The 22,184-nt window shown below is 47.1% G+C and overlaps 1 protein-coding gene across 1 annotated transcript; it reads right to left on the reverse strand.

Annotated features, from left to right (window-relative positions):
• Positions 1-591: 591 nt before the first annotated feature.
• LOC123092704 (ubiquitin) lies at positions 592-2,632 on the reverse strand. Its single transcript, XM_044514525.1, has 4 exons — positions 2,390-2,632; positions 2,076-2,268; positions 1,227-1,293; positions 592-863 (listed from the first exon to the last, which is right to left on the reverse strand). The coding sequence occupies exons 1-4, from the start codon at positions 2,490-2,492 to the stop codon at positions 828-830; spliced, it is 399 nt and encodes a 132-aa protein (XP_044370460.1). The 5' UTR covers positions 2,493-2,632; the 3' UTR covers positions 592-827.
• Positions 2,633-22,184: the final 19,552 nt, after the last annotated feature.

Here is a 22,184-nt window from a genome sequence, read left to right on the forward strand (position 1 = left end):
CAAGATAGCAAAAACAGGTATTGTTCATCCAGCCAAAGAGTCGAGCAAACATACTAACTTGGCATTCCTGAACGATGTTCTCAAGTGTTCCAGTGAAAAAGGAGAGCAGCATACTACTGGACGGTCCAGCCACGAAATTGAACTTACCATATTAATTTGCATTTCTTCAGTCTGCCACCAAACAATGTGTTCAAGCCAGCAGGGAACATTACAATGCGATAAAGCTCTCTAATTCTTCAGTATGCTACCAAAACAACGTGTTCAAGCCAGCAGGGAACATTACAATGCGATAAAGCTCTAATTCTAGATTTGTTCCTTTGCTAAGCCAAAGCATCCGGGGCTGATAACCACTAGAAACCCCATGTATGTGATGCACTGTCGCACCCATTTACAAATTACAACTCGATATAATCAGCAGAATCTCGTTTGGAACAGGGAGACAAATTTGTCATTACATGACTGTCAAAACCATGACCTATTTCATGGAAAACCCCGGAAACAGATGGGAAGGATTCAATCATTCTAGTAATCCAATCAAGGATCTAGCACATCAGGCAACACAAAGGACCAACATCAGCAGTCGATGCAAGATTGAAAACAGAGCAGCATATATAGACATTAGGTAAGTGCTCAATCCAGCCAAAAAGAGTTAAGCTGCCATATTACAATCATCACATGTCCTAAGCATGCAGCGAAACATAACCAAACTGTTCAAAAGAGACAATGCTCCACATCCAACAGGAACATTACACCAAGACATTTAAAATTTCTGACAGTCTTGATAAGCTGAGACAAGTAGATAACTGATTCAACTGATGTGTGGCTCTTCAACAGAACCAACGCCTTTTCGACTTTAGCCGTAGCTGACAATAATTGGTTAGAGAAAATACATTAGACGAATATGGACAATGGATTACATAAAGAAACAGAACTTATTTTATCTGCTCCAAATGTCAGAAATATCTATACATGAGAAGATAGTTTAGCAGGGCACATGTTGCAGGGGGGCAATTTAAAGCATCGAGGCATAACATAAAATCAATTGTTTGATCGAGAAGCCCGATAAGGTCAAATATGCTAGTGTCATCAGACGCAGTGAAACTAACTATGAGACAAGGCACATAAAACATATTGGGTTAACATCAGTGAGAAGAACATGGACCTTGCTAACCTACATGAGTATAACACTTTCAGTTTCTTTGATGATAAGAGAAAACAAGGCTCACCTGGTTGCTGTGGCCACATTTCTTCTTGCGGCAATTCGTAGCCCTGAGCGGCAGGCGTGAATAGCACCTACAAAAAAATGGTGAGAAATGTTAGCTGCATCACAAACACGAAATTCCTGTGAATGACTTATCGCCTAAGCAAAGGTAATAGACAGAGCATGCATGATTGATTAAGCACTTCGGCTACCAAATAGCAGTTACATACAAAAAAATCAGCACTGCAAGCAGTAATGTTCTTGAAAGCAGCATTTCAGACAGTAAGTATTTTTTTTCTCATAGGGTGGCTCACAAACGACAGGCCTAATTAACTAAGTATTTCCGCAGCCAACAGCCAGAAAAGCCATGCAACACTCCTGAAAAGATGAACAAACATAAACCTGACGGAACACCGAGGGAATGAGCAATCAGCTACAAACGAACATGGTATAGTAAATATGGGGCTTTTCTTATCAAACAGGAGCATCACATTTCATGATGTCAGATTCTCTATATCAGGATGCAAGGGGATATAAAGGGAAAAAAAATGGCACATAACTAAGTATTGCATCAATTAATCAATCAATAAAGCTCCTTGCCTATTGATCCTGCTACTGGTTAGCCCCTTCATTAATTCAGATTAGAAGATGAATACTCCCTCCGTTCCAAAATAGATGACTCAATTTTGGAACGGAGGGAGTACCTCATAAGGCCCAAACAATGTTACATGCATGCATTGCATACCCTCTTGTATAACCCTCTACAAAGCACCAACTTTTGTCGAATTTAAGACAGTTAGGACGCTCAGAAAATATCCACTCATACGAACAAAAGCTAACTAGTTTGAGAACGGTGCAGGGCATAATTCATTACTTGCGGCAGATCAGTTTCTTCTGGTTGTACTTCTGAGCGAGTTCCTTGAGGCTGGGCTCGATCCTGGTGCCCCCGCGGAGGCGAAGCACAAGGTGCAGCGTGGACTCCTTCTGGATGTTGTAGTCGGCCAGGGTGCGGCCATCGTCCAGCTGCTTCCCCGCGAAGATGAGGCGCTGCTGGTCCGGAGGGATGCCTGCGATCGATCCACACCACACCACAAAGCAGATCAACCAAAGCCAGAGCCGAAAACGGTGGATTCAACCTCGACGCTCGAGGAAATGGAAGGCGACGGGGGTGAGAAGAACAGGCCGTACCTTCCTTGTCCTGGATCTTGGCCTTGACGTTGTCGACCGTGTCGCTGCTCTCCACCTCTAGGGTGATGGTCTTCCCCGTCAGCGTCTTCACGAAGATCTGCATCTCGTCGATGCTCCGCTCCCTCGCCTCTCTCTCTTTCACGAGCTCCCGCCCCTGTCCGGATAGCGCTTGCGACGACTGGAGGAGGAGATGGTGGTGCGAAGAACGAAGGCGGCGCCGCGGGAGGGCGGGGTCGTTATATAGCCTTGGGCAGGCCCACGGCCCACCACGTGTCGTATGCACGGAAACCCTACCTGTCGGAGTTGCCGTCCGGCGCTCTAATGGTGGCACGCCAATCGCAAATTTGTTCATGTCGAGCTGACAATTTTAGTTGTTCAGTTAGATCAAATGATGGCAGTTTTTAAACAAAAATATCTTCTTTTAAGGAAACTGCTTATAATTAAAACTGCAACGAAATCGTTCAAAATGCCACCTCTCCCAAGCGAATGTTCGTCAGCTAAACGTGTCCTTTTGTAGAAGCGAGACCTTTACTAATACTACTAATTGCCGCATTTTACGGACGGTAACCATCAGTAGTAATTTTTAGAGGTAGACGGTGGTCACCGATAGACGGCGAGGCAATAGTTGCCTTGGGCCCATAAATCTGCCGACCCAGCCCATACAGCGGAGAAGCGGAGAAGGTCCTAGGGATGAAACAATCTGACGACTCACGGTGGGGCTGGGAGCAACTCAAGCAGATTTCCCTCCCGCAAAATCGTTTTAAGATTCCTCTAAAACAATTTTGCGGGAAGTGATGCGCCTCGGCAGAATTGATCCGCTATCACATAAGACCATACATAGTTCCCGCTATAAATTTCATTGCACCACACTGGAGTACATACATACATAAAACATAGATAAAACTTGGATTAAACAAATATCTAATAGATAGGGAGGCGGTGGCTCAGTGGCTGACACCGTGGAAGAACGCCTCCGCTGACCTGCGGCAAGCGTGGGCATAGGTATGCTCCTCCTGCACGGCAGCGAGCCTGTCGGTGAATCCTTCTTCTCCGACCTCGACGGTGCGCTCGCGGCGAGGAGCTCCGCATCCGCGGCGCGGCATGCCTCAAGATGGAAACGGGGCCTCGAAACCCGTGTCTTCGCGGGTTTTTACCCTATTAGGAAATGAGGATGGGCCTGTTTCTATCCCCGCGGGGCTGCTCATGAGTAACTTTTAAAACCCTGCCAAGTGTTGTCGGTGCAAACTCGTTCCAGCACTACCCGCACCTGGAACCAGGCAAACCCGTGAAACATATGACATGTAGTCACTAGAATAGAGCTAGGTTGGCCAAAAGCCCATTATCCCACCTCTGTGCACCCAAAAAGTCACTTATAAATGCCAGCTTACCACACTACCTCATCTAAACCACAAGCACAACCTCAAAAATCTCAAACCCATGCACGCACCCATCTGCTTACCTTCTGGTGCTGCCTTCCAAATGTTGATATTGTTCTTTATGACCGCTCGCGAGGATGGATTCTTGGTGCCGCCTCCCAAAAGTTGCTATTGTTCTTTATGACCGCTTGCGGGGATGGGTTCCTTGCGGGTACGGAAAACCCGACAGGGACGGGGATGGGGAAAAACCTATCCCCGCGCACGGTTTCGGGGAAGGGGACGGGCTTGGGTATCTCTTGCGGGGACGGGGATGGGCAAGCAAAACCCGGCGGGTTTCGTCCCCGTTGCCATCTTGAGGCACGCCACGGTGTGCGGGTAGAGCTATTCGTGGAGGCAGTGGAAATTGGCCCAATGGGACTGACTACCGCTACGGGAGAGATGGTCGCGTTCCCGTGCCTGCTTGGACTGCCTTGAAGGGGGGATGGGAGGGAGGTGCTGGCCTCCGTGTTGTTGCGCGAGATCTTGCATGGCGGTGAGCCCCCATGGCCACGACAACCACGCCCCAATGCGGAACCCGCCATTGGTCGCCGAAAAAAGAAACCGCGTCTAGCGTAATTGCTCGTCGGAGATAGGAAGGGAGGAGGTGGATTGCAGTGGAGGAAAATGCGAGAAGGGAACCCTAAAACTCTGGTGGTCCCGTAGATATAGCGGGCGAACGTCCGTTTTGTGGGCCGCTTGTATAATTTTTACAGGCCGGGCTAGATATAATGGACCTGTTCGGACCGCAAAAACTGCAAAAATGCTATATCGGCCAGAATTATGCAGGTCGAGGAGGTTATAACATATCTTCTAGAATTGCACTAAGAAAGCAAAAGATGGAGGGAAGGAACAATCCGAATGAATCCAAGCACCTGCATTGTTCAGTAGTTTCATACTTCCATTGTTGCTCTATATTAGACATCCAGACTATTTTTTTAGAACAGAGACTGGAGAAGAGCCCAACTTTGAATTAACAAAGTCATCAGCCGGTAGAATTACATCTCTAGAAAACAACCACAATCTGCACCAAAGAAAGCATGACAAGATACAAAGACGATAGGAAGCAGCTTACAAGCCTCACTCAACAAGCTAAAAGGATAAACATACCACAAGGGAGAGGAGAATTCCAACTCAGGAGCATCAAATCCAACGACGAGGAAGGGCATGTCGTCACAAAAACACCGGCGGCCCGACATGACACACCTATCCAGCTCCATTGTCGTAAAAGGCCCCTGCCTCCACATCTCGCTCGAAGGCGCCACGTCATCGTTAGATGGAGAAGTTCACCCTAGAACATGGATGAAAGTCACCGAAAGGCAGCACCAAGAAAGGAACCAAGCACACCCGACTTGCCACAGACTACTCACCTAGAGCTGAACACCACCGACGCCCATGTACAGGTTCATGTAAGAGGAAAAACTGCAGGATTTGGCGAACAAGAGCAATGTCATAGTGCCTTGGGTTGCATTGAGAACTCTAGAAGCATTGCAGAGGTTGAAAGATGCAACATCAACTCTCACGACGCGCTGAGATGGGAAGCGGGAGGAGGGGAACCCTCCCGCCCCGGAATATCCATGAGAACCGGCGGACACACAACAATGCATGGAGAGCACCCAAAGCTCATGATACTACCAAACAAGAAGTCGTTGCAGTCATGGGAGACGTGTTACCGCCGTCGCATGCCAATTGCATCACCGTGAAGCCCACATCTCACCTAGTTCCAAAGGTGGCGCCTTCAGGAAGGATACATCGCCAAGAGCGTTGTCGCCGCCCAGTAAAGTTGGGGTTTTCACCTTGGAGGCTAGGGGAAGGGGGCGGGAGGAGCAGACCAGGATGGCGCCTCCAAGGAGGAAGGGACTGTCGTCCACGGGATACGCCGCCGTCAAGACCGCCGAGGACAACCTGGGATTTCTCTCGATCTTCATTTCCCTGTCACCAACACTCCATCGGCACAGGGACCGGCACCCCAAGACGTAGCAGGCCAGATTTACCTGCAGGTGAAGCTCACAGAACAACAGAGGAGGTGGAGGCAGCCAGATCTGGCGCCGACAGGAGCCAAAGTTTCCACCACGCCATGGGTCGCATTCTCCGGAGCATCCGCCATCCAAAAGGCCAAGGACACCGGCGCACACCCGCGCCACCTAGCGCTGTAGATCCTGTGGCACCTATCCGATTGGGGCAGCCGCCCTGGAGCCGATGCCCCATCGGCCGAGGCGGAGAAGTAGAGACCCAGCCACCACCTTCTTAGTAGTGCCCTGTGCTTGCCCGGCGGCTAACTTAGGCCACTGCGAGGGAGGCGGCGGGGTTAGGGTTTTGATCCCGAGTCGCCCGAGCAAGGACATTCAGACTATTTTCACCCGTAATCAAGATTTTTGCAGCACATACCTTGTTCATTCCAATTAGAATTTCTTAAGCATGTCATCATATCAGCACGAAGTGTTCAACGGCGCAATCAAGATTCGACTTACATAAGAGCTTAGGTTCCGGGTTTTGATCAATCACGACGTGTTGTTAGGTCACGAAGCCACAAAAAATATTACAATCAGCGGCACTGAGTAACAACAAAAATGAAAAGCCATGTCAAACAAAAATCGGTTTGCAGTCATGCTACCATCGGTGGGGACTGGAGATGTGTTCAGGGCTGTAATCAACACATTAACATTCGGAAGAAAACCATGGCACCAACACACTACAATACCACCACCATCCTGGTTTATTGGTCCCCTTTGCATTTTACGCCAAGTTTTGGCCTTTGATTTAACTAATAAAATGTTAATACACGTAACCAAATATAATATCATTGGAAACTATGTTCAAATACAAATCCAATGATACAATTGTTTATGACATGCATTATTATTATTTTAGTTAAATCTATGGTCAAAATTTAGCACAAAATACTAAGGGGACCAATAAACCAAGACGGAGGTAGTACCTGATGTTAATCAGGGTTCTACATCCATGAGGACATTTACAACTGAAAGGACATGCGGTGACCCCATGTGTGGTTTTGGTAATTGATGACATTTTCTATGGACTAATGGTTGCATTGAGTTATATTTGAAGGATTTGTCCATATGCTTTTCTTGAAGTCCATGTATTGGTTTCAAGGAGTTTATGAGTTGACCAAGGTGCTATTAAGGAATTATCCAAAGATTGGTCATGTGAGTGGTGAGCTTATCGCAAGCATGTCTTGAAGAAGGAGATTGTGTGGACATTCAAGTTTACCTTCAAGACATCATCCTAATGAAGAGAGTTGGAAAGATTCAAGGTTGATCAAGACTAATTAGAGAGAGTGATTCAAGTTGCTCAACACACAAATCACACAAGTTGTACCGAGAGGGATCAAGTGATCCCATGGTATGGTAAGCATTGTCCATTATGCTTTGTGTACTAACCCAAGGTCTACGTGAGAATTCTTTGTGGGGTTAGGTATGTTTCCATGGGCTTGCGTCAAGAGGAAGATATCATACAACCCATGGAGGATGACAAGTGGTGTTCGTCATCATGTTTGCAGTGGCAAGTTCTAGTGGAGCAACACGAAGAGTGGCTCACCCATAATGGAGTATGGGGGAGAAATCATGCTTAAAGCTTGTTGTCCATTGTGGTGGCAATAGACTTGTGAAGATGTGCCGAAGAGTGGCTAACCCATAGTGGAGTATGGGGGAGCAATCAACTAGTCTTCATCAAGCCAACCCAATCAAGAAAGGTGGTCCAACTTGAGGAAGTCAAGATCGTCATCATCTAGCTCAAGTGGACTATGTGCAAGGCAAATGTTTGCCCTTGATAGGTTTTCTATTTTACTGGTCTCATGGTGGTAGTTGGGAGACCGGGTTGTAGGATCACTTGTCGTACTATCAAGGGGGGCTCTCTAGTATGTAACTTGATCGTATCGTTTGTCGAGAGATCAAACCATTGCATCCTTACATCATCTCTCTTGGTTCTTCTTTGGTTCTTCTCCTTGTGAGATTTGGGCTTACAGTCATCTTCATGACAAGCTCGAGTTCATCGAAAACCGATTTCTTATGCATCTTCTTTTGTGTTTTCGGTGTTGGAGTTTTTACCGGTCTTAATTGAGAAAGGGTTCTCACCATTTTATTTTGGGTATTTTCTCAATTGCCATTTCTTGATATTTATATCAATATTGTGTTTTCTCTTGTCTTTAGCTTTTCAACAAACTTGATTTCGTCGAATTTGGAGCTCGTATGCTAAAGTTGTGGTTGTTTTAATCTTACCTGTTTTACATAGAGAGGTTGTACCGCCCCTTAGAGCGGCTGTACCGGTTGACCGGTACAACTGGTGTTTGGAGTGGTTGTACCACTCTAGAATTGGTCCGAAGGCTGTATCGGCCATGTACCGCTCTACAACCGGACTAGTTTTTGTTTTGGAGCAGCTCTTGGGCGGTTGTACCCGTTAGTTCAGTTTAACCGGTACTACCGGTTCCCCGAGCTATTGTACCGCTTAGGCCTTTTTCCTACAGGTTGGTTTTTCCTCTGCTTTGACCGATTGTACCGGTTTGTGCACCGGTTGTACCGGTCCTACAGTTTTCTACACATAACGGGCAGATTCGTGGGGACCTATAAAAGGGGGTCTTCTTCCCCATTGAACCTCATCCTGTGAGCTCATGTTCTTCCCACATTGTTGAGCTTCTTTGAGGTTGCTAACTCTCAATCCCTCCATGGATTCTTGCTAGTTTTTGAGGGAAAAAAGAGAGGATATCTAGATCCACATTTCCACCAATCACTTTCTCCTCTATGTGAGGGGAACCTCTTGGATCTAGATCTTGGAGTTCTTGGTGTTCTTCTTCTTGTTCTTCCTCTCATTTTCCTCCCTAGCATTAGTTGTTTCGGTGGGATTTGAGAGAGAAGGACTTGGGAACTTAGTGTGCCCTTGCCATTGCAGTTGGTGCATCGGTTTGAGTTCTCCACGTGATACGTGGAAGTTACAAGTTGAGAAGCTTATTACTCTTGGATGATTGGTACCCTTGAGCTTGTTCCTCTTGGGTGCTTGGGCGCCCTAGACGGTTGGTGGTGTTCGGAGCTCAATCATTGTGGTGTAAAGCTCCGGGAAAGCGTCGGGGTCTCCAATTAGGTTGTGGAGATCGCCCCAAGCAATTTGACGGGTACCGGTGACCGCCCCCAAGGGTTGTCAAAGTGTACGAGTTCGGTGACCGCCCCCAAGGGTTGCCATTTGTACGGGTTTGGTGACCGCCCTCAAGGGTCCCTTAGTGGAATCGCGACATCTTGCATTGTGCGAGGGCGTGAGGAGATTACGGTGGCCCTAGTGGCTTCTTGGGGATCATTGTGCCTCCACACCGCTCCAAACAGAGATTAGCATCTGCAAGTGTGTGAACTTCGGGATACATCATCGTCTCTGCGTGCCTTGGTTATCCCTTACCCGAGCCCTTTACTTATGCACTTTACTTTGTGATAGCCATATTGTTTCTTGTCATATATCTTTCTATCACTTAGTTGTTTATCTTGCTTAGCATAATTTGTTGGTGCACATAGGTGAGACTAGTTGTTGTAGGTTTTGTGGTTGACAAATTAACCGCTAGGTTTATTCCGCATTTGTTCAAGCCTAAACCATAATTATTTTAAAGCGCCTATTCACACCCCCTCTAGGCGACATCCACGATATTTCAATTGGTATCATAGCCTCATCTCTATTTAATAGGCTTAACCGCCTAGAGAGTAAAGATGTCGACTAGGGGATTAGGATTCTATGACACTCTAGTTTTGATGGCACAAATTTTGATGTTTGGGTTATTCGCATGCTTAATCTCTTTAGGGTCATGGACCCTAATTTAGAGCGAATTGTAGATATGGGTTTTTCTCCTCCGAAGGATCCCCATAGATTATACTTAGAGGATGAGAAAAACTCTTATCTCAATGCTCAAGCTTGTAATGTGCTTTTTGATGCTTTAAGCAATGTAGTTTTATTTCAACTCATGCTATTCCGGGATGCTCATGAGTTGTGGACAAAGCTTCAAGATAAATATGGTGTGTCCAAGATTTGTGGGGATGCTTGTCCTCCCTCCACCTCCGGCTGTGTTGCCTTCACAACATCTTCTACTTCACCTACATGTGGTTTGCCACAAGGTAACGACATGGTGAGTAGTGGCGTTCATTGCAATGATGATAGTGGGCTTATTGTTGATAATCCTTCATCACTTTCTTATTGCAATGCTTCATCTTTGGACTTTAGCACTTCAAGCACTCCAAATGTCTCACATGCTTGTGTTGATAGTCCTTGCATATCATGTAGCAATTGCTTTAAATCTCATGATGCTGTGCTTGCTATGTCTTGTTGCCATGATAAAAAGGCATCTATTTTCTCGAATTGTTGTGCTAACAATGTAGAGGAAACACAACACCCCAAGGAACAAGATGTGGTCTTGAATGGTGCTTCAAGGGATCCTACATCATCATATATTGCATTTTTCCTTATGGCCAAGGCTTCAATAGGTATCTCCCACTTTGAATCCCAATATATCTTGTGATGATGATGTTGATGATGATAAGGATGATGATGACGAGGATAATGATGAACAGAATGGCTTCCTTAAAAATTAAGGGGAAAATTATTTTTAAAGCTCTTCATAAAAATAAAATTGCTCGTTCCAACTTCATGGAAATCATGTCTATTGCCATTGAGGGCAAGAAATACATTGAGGAGTTGGAATCCCATCTTGAGGAGCATGAGGTCACCATTGATAAAATGGAAGGTCGTGAGCATGATTACGCTAATGAGATCGCCGACCTCTCTCAAGCTCTTGAACTTGAACAAACCACCAAGGAATATCTTGAGGAGACCTTTGCACTAGAATTATCTAGAATAAATGAATCCCATGATAGAGCCCTTGAGGTGGCAAATGATTTCAAAAGTAAAAATGATAAGCTTGAAGTTGCGCATGCTAAACTCCTTGAGGATTTTGAGCACCTCGAAAATGGCTCAAGGGTCATCAAGGGTGAGCTCATCAAACTCACCGGGTCTCATGCTCAACTTAAAGTTTCATATTTAAAAGAGCTTGCCAAGTTGCCTTCTCCCCTTGTTGTTAATGATGATGCTTGTGCTACTAACTCTATTTCTTGTGAAGCATCCATTTTGAAGGAGAATGTGAGCCAAGGGCTCAACTTGCGTTGCTATCTAGCAATTATGGGAAATTAGAAGAAAGTCATGAAAAGCTTTCTAGATCTCATGATGATCTTCTAGTATCCAATAATTTTCTAAAGTTAGCTAATGAGGCTATGACTACTAAGGTAACATATAGTAAGCCTCATGTGGATACTAGCACTACTACAAGTCAAAATACTATATTGCCATGTGCTAGTCCTTGTAATTCATCTACTCACAATGTTGGTACATCTAGTGATGAATTTCTTTCCTTGCCTTGTTGCTCTAATGACGAAGCTTATACTTCCTCTAGTACTTGTGTTGAGACTAACCATGTAGAGGAAATCAAAGAGCTCAAGGCCCAAGTCACTTCTTTGAAGAAAGACTTGGAAAAATGTCATGAAGGGAAATTCACACTCAACAATATATTGAGTGTGCAAAAATCCCCCCAATGACAAAGGTGGACTTGGATTCAACTCCAATAAGAAGAAGAAGTCCAAGATGAACAAAAAGAAGGGCCAAGAACAAGTCAAGAATTCAACCAAGATTGTTTGCTTCAAGTGGAAAGTAGAAGGGCATCATGTTAGATCTTGCAAATTGAAAGAAGCCCATTAGTGACAAGCAACAAGGGAAGAGGCCATAAGTTCACTATCATGCTCAACCTCAAGTTGAAGAAAGGCCTCTTCCCAAGAAAACTCAAGCTAATGCTTCTCAGGTTGAGCAATCAAGTGAGAAGAAAGTGAAGAGTAGACGTTGCTACCTATGTCGTGAGAAAGGTCACCTTGCTTCCTCATGCACTAGTGGTAACTTATCCAACCCAATTATTATTGATGATATCTATTCTCTTGGGAAGGATAAGGTTGGCAATGTGTTTGCCAAGTTTCTTGGTACTCAAAGTGGTTTCAAGCAAAGAACCATTTGGGTTGCCAAGCCTATTGTGACTAACCTCTTAGGACCCAACTTGGTTGGGGACCAACAAGCTCAAACTTGATCAATAGGTGTTGTTGGAGGGCATTGGAGACTTGGCTACATTATGAATAATTAAGGGGTCTTCATCATTCATATTGCCTCAAGCCAAGTCATTCGGATTATCAAGTTTCTATCTCATATCCAATGTGCCTCCTTGCGGTAGCTTGTACTTAAATTGTTTACATTGAAAGTTACTTGCCCCTTTGCATGTTTTAGTTTTGTACCTTGCATGTGTTTGTATATGTGTGCTTCCAATTTGCTTATCTTGAGTAATCAAGTATGTGTATGTTGGTTTGCACTTCATGTACATGTGAGTTGTGCGTTGAGCCTTTGTGCATCTTGTTTGTATCTTAGTTGGCTCTTGTGAGAGATTAATGGAATATACCATTGTGGGGGAGTGATGTGCTTTGTGCACCTCACAATCCTATAAATGTGTGTACATGAGGAATACCATCTAGTGTTGATATTAGAATATTATCTAGTCGCTATGTGGTATGTCTTCTCATGAGAAATTCAAATTCTAAATAGTCCATTAATTATCTCTTGTTGGATTCCTATTGCCTCTCGTTAAGTTTTCTTTGGTATCATATTATGGGGGAGTAATATACTATGTGTATATTACAAGCCTAGAAAATGTGTACGTTTGAGATATTGTCACCTAGAGGTGATATTGTAAGTTATCTTGTTCCTAGGTGACATGTTAGCTCTACAAGTTGCAATTTGCTTGTTCTTGGTGTGAAGATGATATTGGACTTCCTTCTATCTTCCACCGGGAATTATTCCCAAATGCTTCTTGTCTTTTGACAATTGGTACTCACCTATGTGGTAGAAATTACTGATCATCTTCACATTGGCTTTTGCTTCTTTTTGCCTTATCTCTTTCCAAGGATTGTGTCATCTCCCGTTGTCTTCCATACCACTTGTGGATCTTGTTATTTTCTTGATCTTGTCTAGTGTTTTCTAGATATAGTGAAAGTGGTGATCCCACCTTGTGCATTTTGTATTTTAATTCTCTCTAATTCACTACTCTTGGGGGAGCTATCCTATTTTCTATCAAACACTCATCTTGTGATCCTTATCAACTGTGTGTTGGTGGAAGGCAAGCTATTTATTTTTGGTACTTTGTGCCATCATGAAATTTTGTAAAGGGATTGGTTTGTTTGGAACCATTCTCTCTTTTGGGAGTTTGATATCTGTCTTTTTGTGTGTATCAATGGATATCTCATTCCTTGATGTATCTTTTAATTGATATCTTCCAAGTGATGATTTCTCCATTTGGTATTCCTTATTCATTTGGTGTTGGTTCTTGAAGGTCTTTAGCATGCATATTTACTTCATGTAGTTTCTTCGGCATGTTTTCTTTCTTTGACCCAATATAAAGGGAAAACTCCACCAAGTCTCAAATTGGATGAGATGTGCATGAAATTCATTTTCATATCTATATGCACATATTTATGTGGAGTTTGTCCTATGTATTGTTGGTTCTCTAACTCTTTGGCCCCGATGATTTTGGGTACCATTTTGTTTGTGTTGTTGGTCTAGGAACAATTGGAAATGCGTTGGATGCTCAGCTCACTCACAAGGAAGGTGGTGTCACCATGTGCTTATTGGAGTCAAGATAGGATGCCCAATGAACTACTATCTACTACCTTCAATTGGTTTCCTCTACATCCTTCCAATGATATCTCAGTGACAAGTATCTATTCATGCATTATTTTCTTGCATTCAACCTTGTGTAGGTTGCATCTTGGCATGATATTCATTCCATCTTGTGATACTTGTTTCCTTTCTCAAAGCATCCCAATGATGATCTCTTGTTTCTAGTTGTGATGTCTTTGATGGCTGTGCGGTTGGACTTCATTTATATACAATAAGACCCTATCTAGACAAGTGCTATGCTTTCATGCAAATATCTTATTGGTATATTTATGACTTCCTTGCGGATATCTTGTTCTTTCCTTTTTGTAACTATTTCGTGTGTACATACTTCTATGTGGATTGATATCTCATGATTTCGTCTACCTAGAACCTTATACACTTGAGTGAAATTACATATCTAGCTGATATCCTTTCTTTCATGTCCACCTTGTCTTTCTTATCTTATTTCTTTGGTGGCTCCGCGAAAGCTTTTAACTTGAGTGTGGGTCATATCTCGTTGCATATTGATGCACTCTTGTGTGGTGAAGATCTTGTTTTCCTCTTGCTTCTCGTGATGATGCTTTGCCAATTCAATTGGTATCCCTCCTCTTAACGAAGCTTCCTTTTATATCTTCACCATGGGTTGTCACAAACATAGATTCTTTATATGCTTATTAGTGAGCTTGTGAACCCATCTGCTAGTTGTATGTGGGAATGACAAGCCTTGCACCGTGTGTTTCTATTGATTTTTGGGGAGTGATGATCCTATTTTATGCACGTTGTGTCCAATTACAAAATTTCTTATTTGTGCACAAATCATGGGGAGCTTTCCTAATTTCTTTGGAACACTCCCTTGCGTGTATCATAATATCTTTTTTCATGTTGGTCGAAGGATCATTGGTCTAGTTGATTCAAGTGATGTCCTTTGGTTGCTTGTTTCAATTGGTATCTTTTGATTGCTTGATTGATTATGTCTCTCTTTGTTATGCCTTTGTGGCATATCATTCTTTAGCAATCCTTGCGCCTCAATATAGTTTGTGTTCCTCCATGTATTTACCTTTGGATATGTGTATGGCATTCCACTCTCTTGTTGAGAAATACACAATTTATGGAGGAACACTTTTTATATTGGCCTTCTAAGCTTTTTCGCCCATTTTGGCAATCGATGCCAATGGGGGAGAAGTTTTAGAGAATTTTGTGGTGAGTTTTAGAGAGTTATCTCATCTTGCTTTGGTTTTGTTCCTTAGCATTTGCATCTCATACACATGCACTATTGGTTGTTGCATTGCATGATGATGCATAATTCCTTATATAAACTCTCTTGAAAGTGATTGTCATCAATTACCAAAATGGGGGAGATTGAAAGGACATGCGGTGCCCCCATGTGTGGTTTTGGTAATTGATGACATTCATTATGGACTAATGGTTGCATTGAGTTATATTTGAAGGATTTGTCCATAGGCTTTTCTTGAAGTCCATGTGTTGGATTCAAGGAGTTTATGAGTTAACCAAGGTGCTATTAAGGAATTATCCAAAGATTGTTCATGTGAGTGTTGAGCTTATGGCAAGCATGTCTTGAAGAAGAAGATTGTGTGAACATTCAAGTTTACCTTCAAGACATCATCCTAATGAAGAGAGTTGGAAAGATTCAAGGTTGATCAAGACTAATTATAGAGATTGATTCAAGTTGATCAACACACAAAGCGCACAAGTTGTACCAAGAGGGATCAAGTAATCCCATGGTATGGTAAGCATTGTCCATTATGCTTTGTGTACTAACCCATGGTCTATGTGAGAGTTCTGTGTGAGGTTTAGGTATGTTTCCATCGGATTGCGTCAAGAGGAAGATCTCATACAACCCATGGAGGATGACAAGTGGTGTTCGTCATCAAGTTTGCGGTGTGCAATTTCAAGTGGAGCAAGACGAAGAGTGGCTCACCCATAATTGAGTATGGGGGAGCAATCATGCTTAAAGCTTGCTGTCCATTATTGATAGAGGCAAAGGTGTCCCGTCTTTCAATGAGATGGTGATTATCGTTTTGGAGGAGTAGACTTTGACGATCCGACTACGTATGTGCAAGGACGTCGCGCCTTAGCAATCGCTAAACCAACTCCGAGAGGTTATTGACCACGCCGGAGCATGATCAACCTGACCACGAGGGTCTATTTCCTGCGAGCAAACAAAGAACAAGCAAGAAAATAAGATTGCAATCTGGATATTGCGAATATAAGATGAAAGCTTTATTGATCAAGATGGGGTTCTGTGACGTCTTGGTCTGGTCATTGAACACAAAGGAAGTATGCGAAGTTGCACCTATGGCAAACTTTTAATCTAAACAAAACCCAAAGTCTAAACGGTGCCCTAAGGGCTGTATATATGGAGGAAGAGGGGGGAATTTCGTGGCCCTTAGTGGAGGGGTCCGAAACCAACCCTATCTCTTGTTTCCCCACACATACGGACTCTAAAAATAACCTATACTTATGTATTTCGAAATTACATGGGCGTGGCCCAATAAAAAGGTGACGCGGCACCTAGAATAGCCTTTGGACGAAATTTATAAAGTGGCATCTTGTATATTTCGTCCAAGGCTTCATGCACTCATTATGGTGGCTTCAAAGTCCTGAAATCATCACTTGTACCTCCGCTCTTGTTCCCCTTGCGCATGCCATAATCTCCATGCTTGTTCTTGCTCCAATGTTCATCCTTCTCCAAGCTAGGCCCTTCATTTGTAAGCAAAACAAATGTATCCAATTTAGGCAGCATCATATTCTCATGAACATTAGAATCATTACACAGAAATGAAAGTACCTGGTAATTTAATTGGCGTGTGCGAGCTCTAGTAATTGGTCCAGTATGTATAGCAGCAGGGGCTGTGGGTGTAACAATGGTATTGATGTCCTCATCATCCTCCCCTTCTTGCAATGAAGTCGTCCTCGATGGAAGTTCATCTTCTGCCATGGTGGGCGCACGGCAGATGCCAAGGGATGGCTAAAGAGAGGAGGAGGCTCGAGGGCACTGGTGGGCTCCAGAGGCCAGGTTGATATGCGCGGGCGCGGGACGCTGGAAATACCCAGGTTCGGGGCTCTCCGGAGAGATAACACCCCTAGTCCTGTCGAGTTTAGTTGGATGATCAATAGTACAATGTCGCTCCTGGAGCTGTATGGAGGAGGAAGGAAGTTGGCCAAGGCTTGGGCTGCTCCTTCACCCCGGTGTCGTTGTTGGGTGGCTGGTCCTATGCTTGCATGTGTTTCTCTTACATATGTCTCGTATCTCTCTCGTATCGCATGCCTTATGCCCCTGTTGGCGTGGGTTTCTGGGGGGTTTTATAGATCAACCCACCCAGGGTTACAATGGTAATATGCCGAGTCGATGGGTCCGTATTGTCGGTGTCCGGGGTATCGGGCTGGGTCCCGCTTGTGGGCTTGTGGTTCACCGGGTTCCCCTAGGTGCGGGCCCGCGTGCCTAGGGGGACTGTGCGCCGTCTTGTCGATAGTTAGGGCGTGGCCGAGTCGAGTCGTGTACAGTGCTCTCCGTCAGGCTACCGCTTGCTCTCGTCAGTGGTGAGGGCGGGAGCACTGTTGCCACGCCAGCCCTGGTCAGCGGGTTGGTAAGGGGTAGTGTTGCCATGCTCCAGCTGACCATAGGCACGGGAGGGAACACTATTGTCTTGGTCATTGGTGGTTGAGGTCTCGTCCCATCGTACGACCTAGATGGGGCGGGAGCTGACGCGTGGCTGGGTTGCCATGGATGCCACGGGTGGGTTGGCTTGCTGGGGAAGCCATGGCTGCGCTGGGTTGAGTTGCCTTGCGCCAGTTGCTGCGGCCGGGTCGACGTACCTTTCCGAGTCGAGGGGCTTGGCCGGGTTGCGGGCCTTGCCGGGTCGAGCGACCCGGCCAGGCGCGTGCCGGTTTGCGGGGCCATGCGGGCCCCGCTGTTTTTGAAAAGGATCCGGGTTCCGTTGCCTGCCCGGGGTTCATCCCCCCGACAGTAGTCCCCGAAGCTATGAAGGTCCGCCGTCTTCGGATGAGTGGGCCTTCGCAGTTTCCCCCTTGAGCAAGGTGGAATCTGCGAGCGCCGGGTCCGCCAACACCCATTGTGTGCTGGTTTTCTCGGAAATCGGATCGCGACATCCTGGCCGTGGCGGGAACTAACAAGTCCGTCAAATCTTGAGGCGATCCCTCGGGCTTCGCGTAGGCGCCACGTGGCGCCCGGAAGTCGGAGGGGCCTGACAAGCCACGCGCTTGACGGGACCGGGCGACGGGCTGGGGCCCGCCGCCGCGCGCCCTTGGCCCATGCACATGGATTTATTGCGGCGTCTGGGGGGCGGTTGCACTTCCCCGAGCAGTTAGTGTGCATGTACGTGCGCACTTATTGCGGGGTAGTGGAACGAGCGAGTGTAGACGATCCCACTCCCCCACGTTTGAACTGGGGGTTATAAATTGAGGGGGCAAGGGTCGGCGGACATTATTCTCGCTCGCGCCCTCCTGTCCCCCTGCTCCTGCTCTGCTCTTTGCCACCGACGCACAGCTGCGCCCGCGGCCCCGAGCAAAGATCTCTCTGTCGTCCATCTTCTCTCTTTCTCTTCCAGCGATGTCGCTGCCGTCGGGCTCCTGGATGGGCTCAACCGTCACCACCGACGACATCACCTATATTTCGTCTTCGCGGTGCCTGCCGCAGGAGACGGACGTTGGTGTCCGTCTGCCGCGCGGCGAGCAGAGGCCCCGACCCGAGGGGCAGGAGCGTGTCGTCTTCCTCACGCATTTCGAGCGTGGTTTTGGGCTGCCGGCGAGCACCTTCTTCTGCGCGTTCTTGGAGTTCTTCGGGCTTCAATCGCACCATCTTAGCGCCGGTGCCATCGTCCAGCTCTCCGGCTTCATGACCCTATGCGAGGGGTACCTGGGGGTCGAGCCGATGATCGACCTCTGGGCGCGCTTCTTCTCCTTGAAGCAGTAGGGCCCGTCGGCCGGGGAGTTCGCCGACTGCGGCACCGCCGTCATCTCGAAGCGGTCGGGGGCGGACTTCCCCAAGATCCTGCTCAAGGATTCTGCCAAGAAGTGGCAGAACTCCTTCTTCTACGTTCGCAACCACGGTGCGGACCATATTAATCTTCCTCCCTTCACCGTCGCGCCACCGCGGGCGAAAACAAACTGGGGCTACTCGCTCTGGCACCCGTCGCAGGAAATCGTCAATCTCTGCAAGCGGGTGACAGTGATGAGGATGCAGGAGGGGCTCACCTGCACCGACCTTCATGCCGCATTCATCACCCGCCAGGTCCTTCCACTTCAGAGGCGCTCCTGCCTCATTGGCGAAATGATCGGGCTTCAGGACCCCAACCAGATGTGGTCGACGCGACTGTGTGCGGAGCAGGTCGCGCGCGGCGTGAACGACATCTCCAAGGCCAATCTTGGGGAGAACTGGCGATTCGGCAAGGCGCCGTACAGCCAGTCAAACCTGGCACCGCAGGTGAGCGTCTGGTCTTCTTATTTTACCACCGCGCATCTTCTTATTTGTCCCGACGCGACACGGGAGATACTTCTGAACGCGAGCCAGCATCCTTACGCCCGGGCTCCGTCGCAGGTGGCGCCGGTGGCACCAGGGGAACCCGCGGCTCACGGCGACGGGGAGGTGGCCAAGTCCAACGCCGGTGCTGGGCGTCGCGTAGGTAAGTTTTGAATCTTTCCTTCTTCATTTGTCTTGAATTGTTGATCATGTCGCGGCGCAGGCGATGCTGACGCTAGTTGTTGGTGTAGCAGCATTGGGCAGGGGAGGCGGCTAGGCGGGCGGAGCCGGGTCCTCGCATGGGGCGGCGCTGAGCCGCCCGTAGGGGAAAGACAGCGTCGCGCCGCGACCCCGGGCCCCGAAGCGCACGCCGGACCCGACCGAGCCTGGGAGGCCGGCCAAGAAGAAGCGCGGGAAGCCAACCCCGGTCCCGGTCTTGACGGGGTAAGCTTCATTTCCTACTTGCGCCTGGATTTCTTGAGCCAGTCTTGTCTCTTGTTTGCTTATTCTGCCTTCTTCTTCAGGTTGCCAATCGCGCTGGCGAGGGCGGCGGCGGAGGCCGTGGCCACCAAGGGGGCCACGTTCTGCAGGAGCCGGTCCGACCTCGCCGGCTTGGCCGAGGAGGAGGGACGGGGCGACTCGGACCTCGGCCTGGACCCGAACGATGCCGAAGCCTTGGCCTGGTGGGATAGGAACCGGGCCGAGGCGGAGCTGGAGGCAGCGTCGGTCCAGGCTTGGACCGACGCGGCGGCGGCATGGGTGCAAGCCGGCACGGAGCCGGCCTGGCGCGAGATGCCGGAGGGCACGGTGGTGGCGGCGACGGTCTTTGAGCCGTCGTTGGTGAGGGAGCGCGGCCGTGGAGGCCGGGCTGAGGTGGTGGTCCTCGACCGGGGGGTCGTGGAGGTGGGGGCTATACCCCGCCGCGAGCCAACATGGTCGAGCGCGCGGGGGCCGATGGTGGTGGAGGCGGCGGCGTCTTGGATGAGGCGCTGCAGGAGGCGGCGCTGGAGGCACCACCGGCTATGGAGGAGGCACCGTGGGTGGCGGTGCCTGAGTTGGTGACGCAGGGCGTCCCGGCATCCGGGTTGCTGACGACACCGGGAGGTGCGTCGAGGGAGGTACTGGCCGCGTCGCAAGCGGCCAGCGAGGGGCACGCCCTGGTGCCCCGGCAGGGAGGGCGCCGAGCTGCCGTGCCGCAGCCCGCACGGAGTGGGGGCGCGGCCATCTTCGGGCCTCAGACCCAGGAGGAGGCAGCGCTGGACGCCGTCAGCTTCCGCCTACGAGGCCGGACGGAGCGGCTTGAGGCCTTCGCCCAAGCCGAGGTGGAGCAGACGCGCGACCTGGAGCGCGCCATTTTGGTAAGCCTTCTTTCTTTTGTTTCCTTGTAATTTCTTCTTTGTGGGGGCGCGCCAGTGATACATCTCCAATGTATCTATAATTTTTTATTGCTCCATGCTACTTTATCTACTGTTTTGGACTATATAGGGCTTTATTTTCCACTTTTATATTATTTTTGAGACTAACCTATTAACCGGAGGCCTAACCCAAAATTGTTGTTTTTTTACCTATTTCAGTATTTCCAAGAAACAGAATATCAAACGGAGTCCAAACGGAATAAAACCTTCGGGAACGTGATTTTCTCACCGAACGTGATCCAGGAGACTTGGACCCTACTCCAAGAAGTGCCACAGGCGGTCACGAGGGTGGAGGGCGCGCCCCCCTGGGCGCGCCCCCTGCCTCATGGGCCCCCTGTTGCTCCACCGGCGTACTCCTTCCTCCTATATATACCTACGTACCCCCGTCAGATCATATATGGAGCCAAAAACCTAATTCCTCTGCCACAACTTTCTGTATCCGCGAGATCCCATCTTGGGGCCTGTTCCAGAGCTCCGCTGGAGAGGGCATCTACCACGGAGGGCTTCTACATCAACACCATAGCCTCTCTGATGAAGTGTGAGTAGTTTACTTCAGACCTTCGGGTCCATAGCTAGTAGCTAGATGGCTTCTTCTCTCTTTTTGGATCTCAATACAATGTTCTCCCCCTCTCTTGTGGAGATCTATTCGATGTAATCTTCTTTTTGCGGTGTGTTTGTTGAGACCGATGAATAGTGGGTTTATGATCCAGCTTATCTATGAACAATATTTGATTCTTCTCTGAATTCATTTATGTATGATTGAGTTATCTTTGCAAGTCTCTTTGAATTATTCGTTTGGTTTGGCCAACTAGATTGGTAGTTCTTGCAATGGGAGAAGTGTTTAGCTTTGGGTTCAATCTTGCGGTGTCCTTACCCAGTGACAGAAAGGGTTGCAAGGCATGTATTGTATTGTTGCCATCGAGGATAACAAGATGGGGTTTTTATCATATTGCATGAATTTATCCCTCTACATCATGTCATCTTGCTTAAGGCGTTACTCTGTTTTTAACTTAATACTCTAGATGCATGCTAGATAGCGGTCGATGAGTGGAGTAATAGTAGTAGATGTAGAATCATTTCGATCTACTTGTTTTGGACGTGATGCCTATATACATGATCATACCTAGATAATCTCATAATTATTCGCTTTTCTATCAATTGCTCAACAGTAATTTGTTCACCCACCGTAGAATACTTATGCTCTTGAGAGAAGCCACTAGTGAAACCTATGGCCCCCGGGTCTATTCTCATCATATCAATCTCCATTACTTTATTATTGAAGGAAATATGCCCTAGAGGCAATAATAAAGTTATTATTTATTTCCTCATATTATGATAAATGTTTATTATTCATGCTAGAATTGTATTAACCGGAAACATGATACATGTGTGAATACATAGGCAAACATATAGTCACTAGTATGCCTCTACTTGACTAGCTCATTAATCAAAGATGGTTATGTTTCCTAACCATAGACATGTGTTGTCATTTGATTAAGGGGATCACATCATTAGAAGAATGATGTGATTGACATGACCCATTCCGTTAGCCTAGCACTTGATCGTTTAGTATATTGCTATTGCTTTCTTCATGACTTATACATGTTCCTGTAACTATGAGATTATGCAACTCCCGTTTACTGGAGGAACACTTTGGGTACTACCAAACGTCACAACGTAACTGGGTGATTATAAAGGAGTACTACAGGTGTCTCCGAAGGTACATGTTGAGTTGGCGTATT

The sequence above is a fragment of the Triticum aestivum genome, chromosome 4B (genome assembly GCF_018294505.1).
Source record: "Triticum aestivum cultivar Chinese Spring chromosome 4B, IWGSC CS RefSeq v2.1, whole genome shotgun sequence".
In the NCBI taxonomy this organism is placed as follows: Eukaryota; Viridiplantae; Streptophyta; class Magnoliopsida; order Poales; family Poaceae; genus Triticum; species Triticum aestivum.

Coding starts and splice junctions, on each gene's coding strand:
- LOC123092704 (XM_044514525.1), bottom strand. CDS start 2,492: ATGCAGATCTTCGTGAAGACGCTGACGGGGAAGACCATCACCCTAGAG. Junction 2,269..2,389: donor CAAGATCCAGGACAAGGAAG/GTACGGCCTGTT, acceptor GATCGATCGCAG/GCATCCCTCCGGACCAGCAG. Junction 1,294..2,075: donor AAGAAACTGATCTGCCGCAA/GTAATGAATTAT, acceptor ATTTTTTTGTAG/GTGCTATTCACGCCTGCCGC.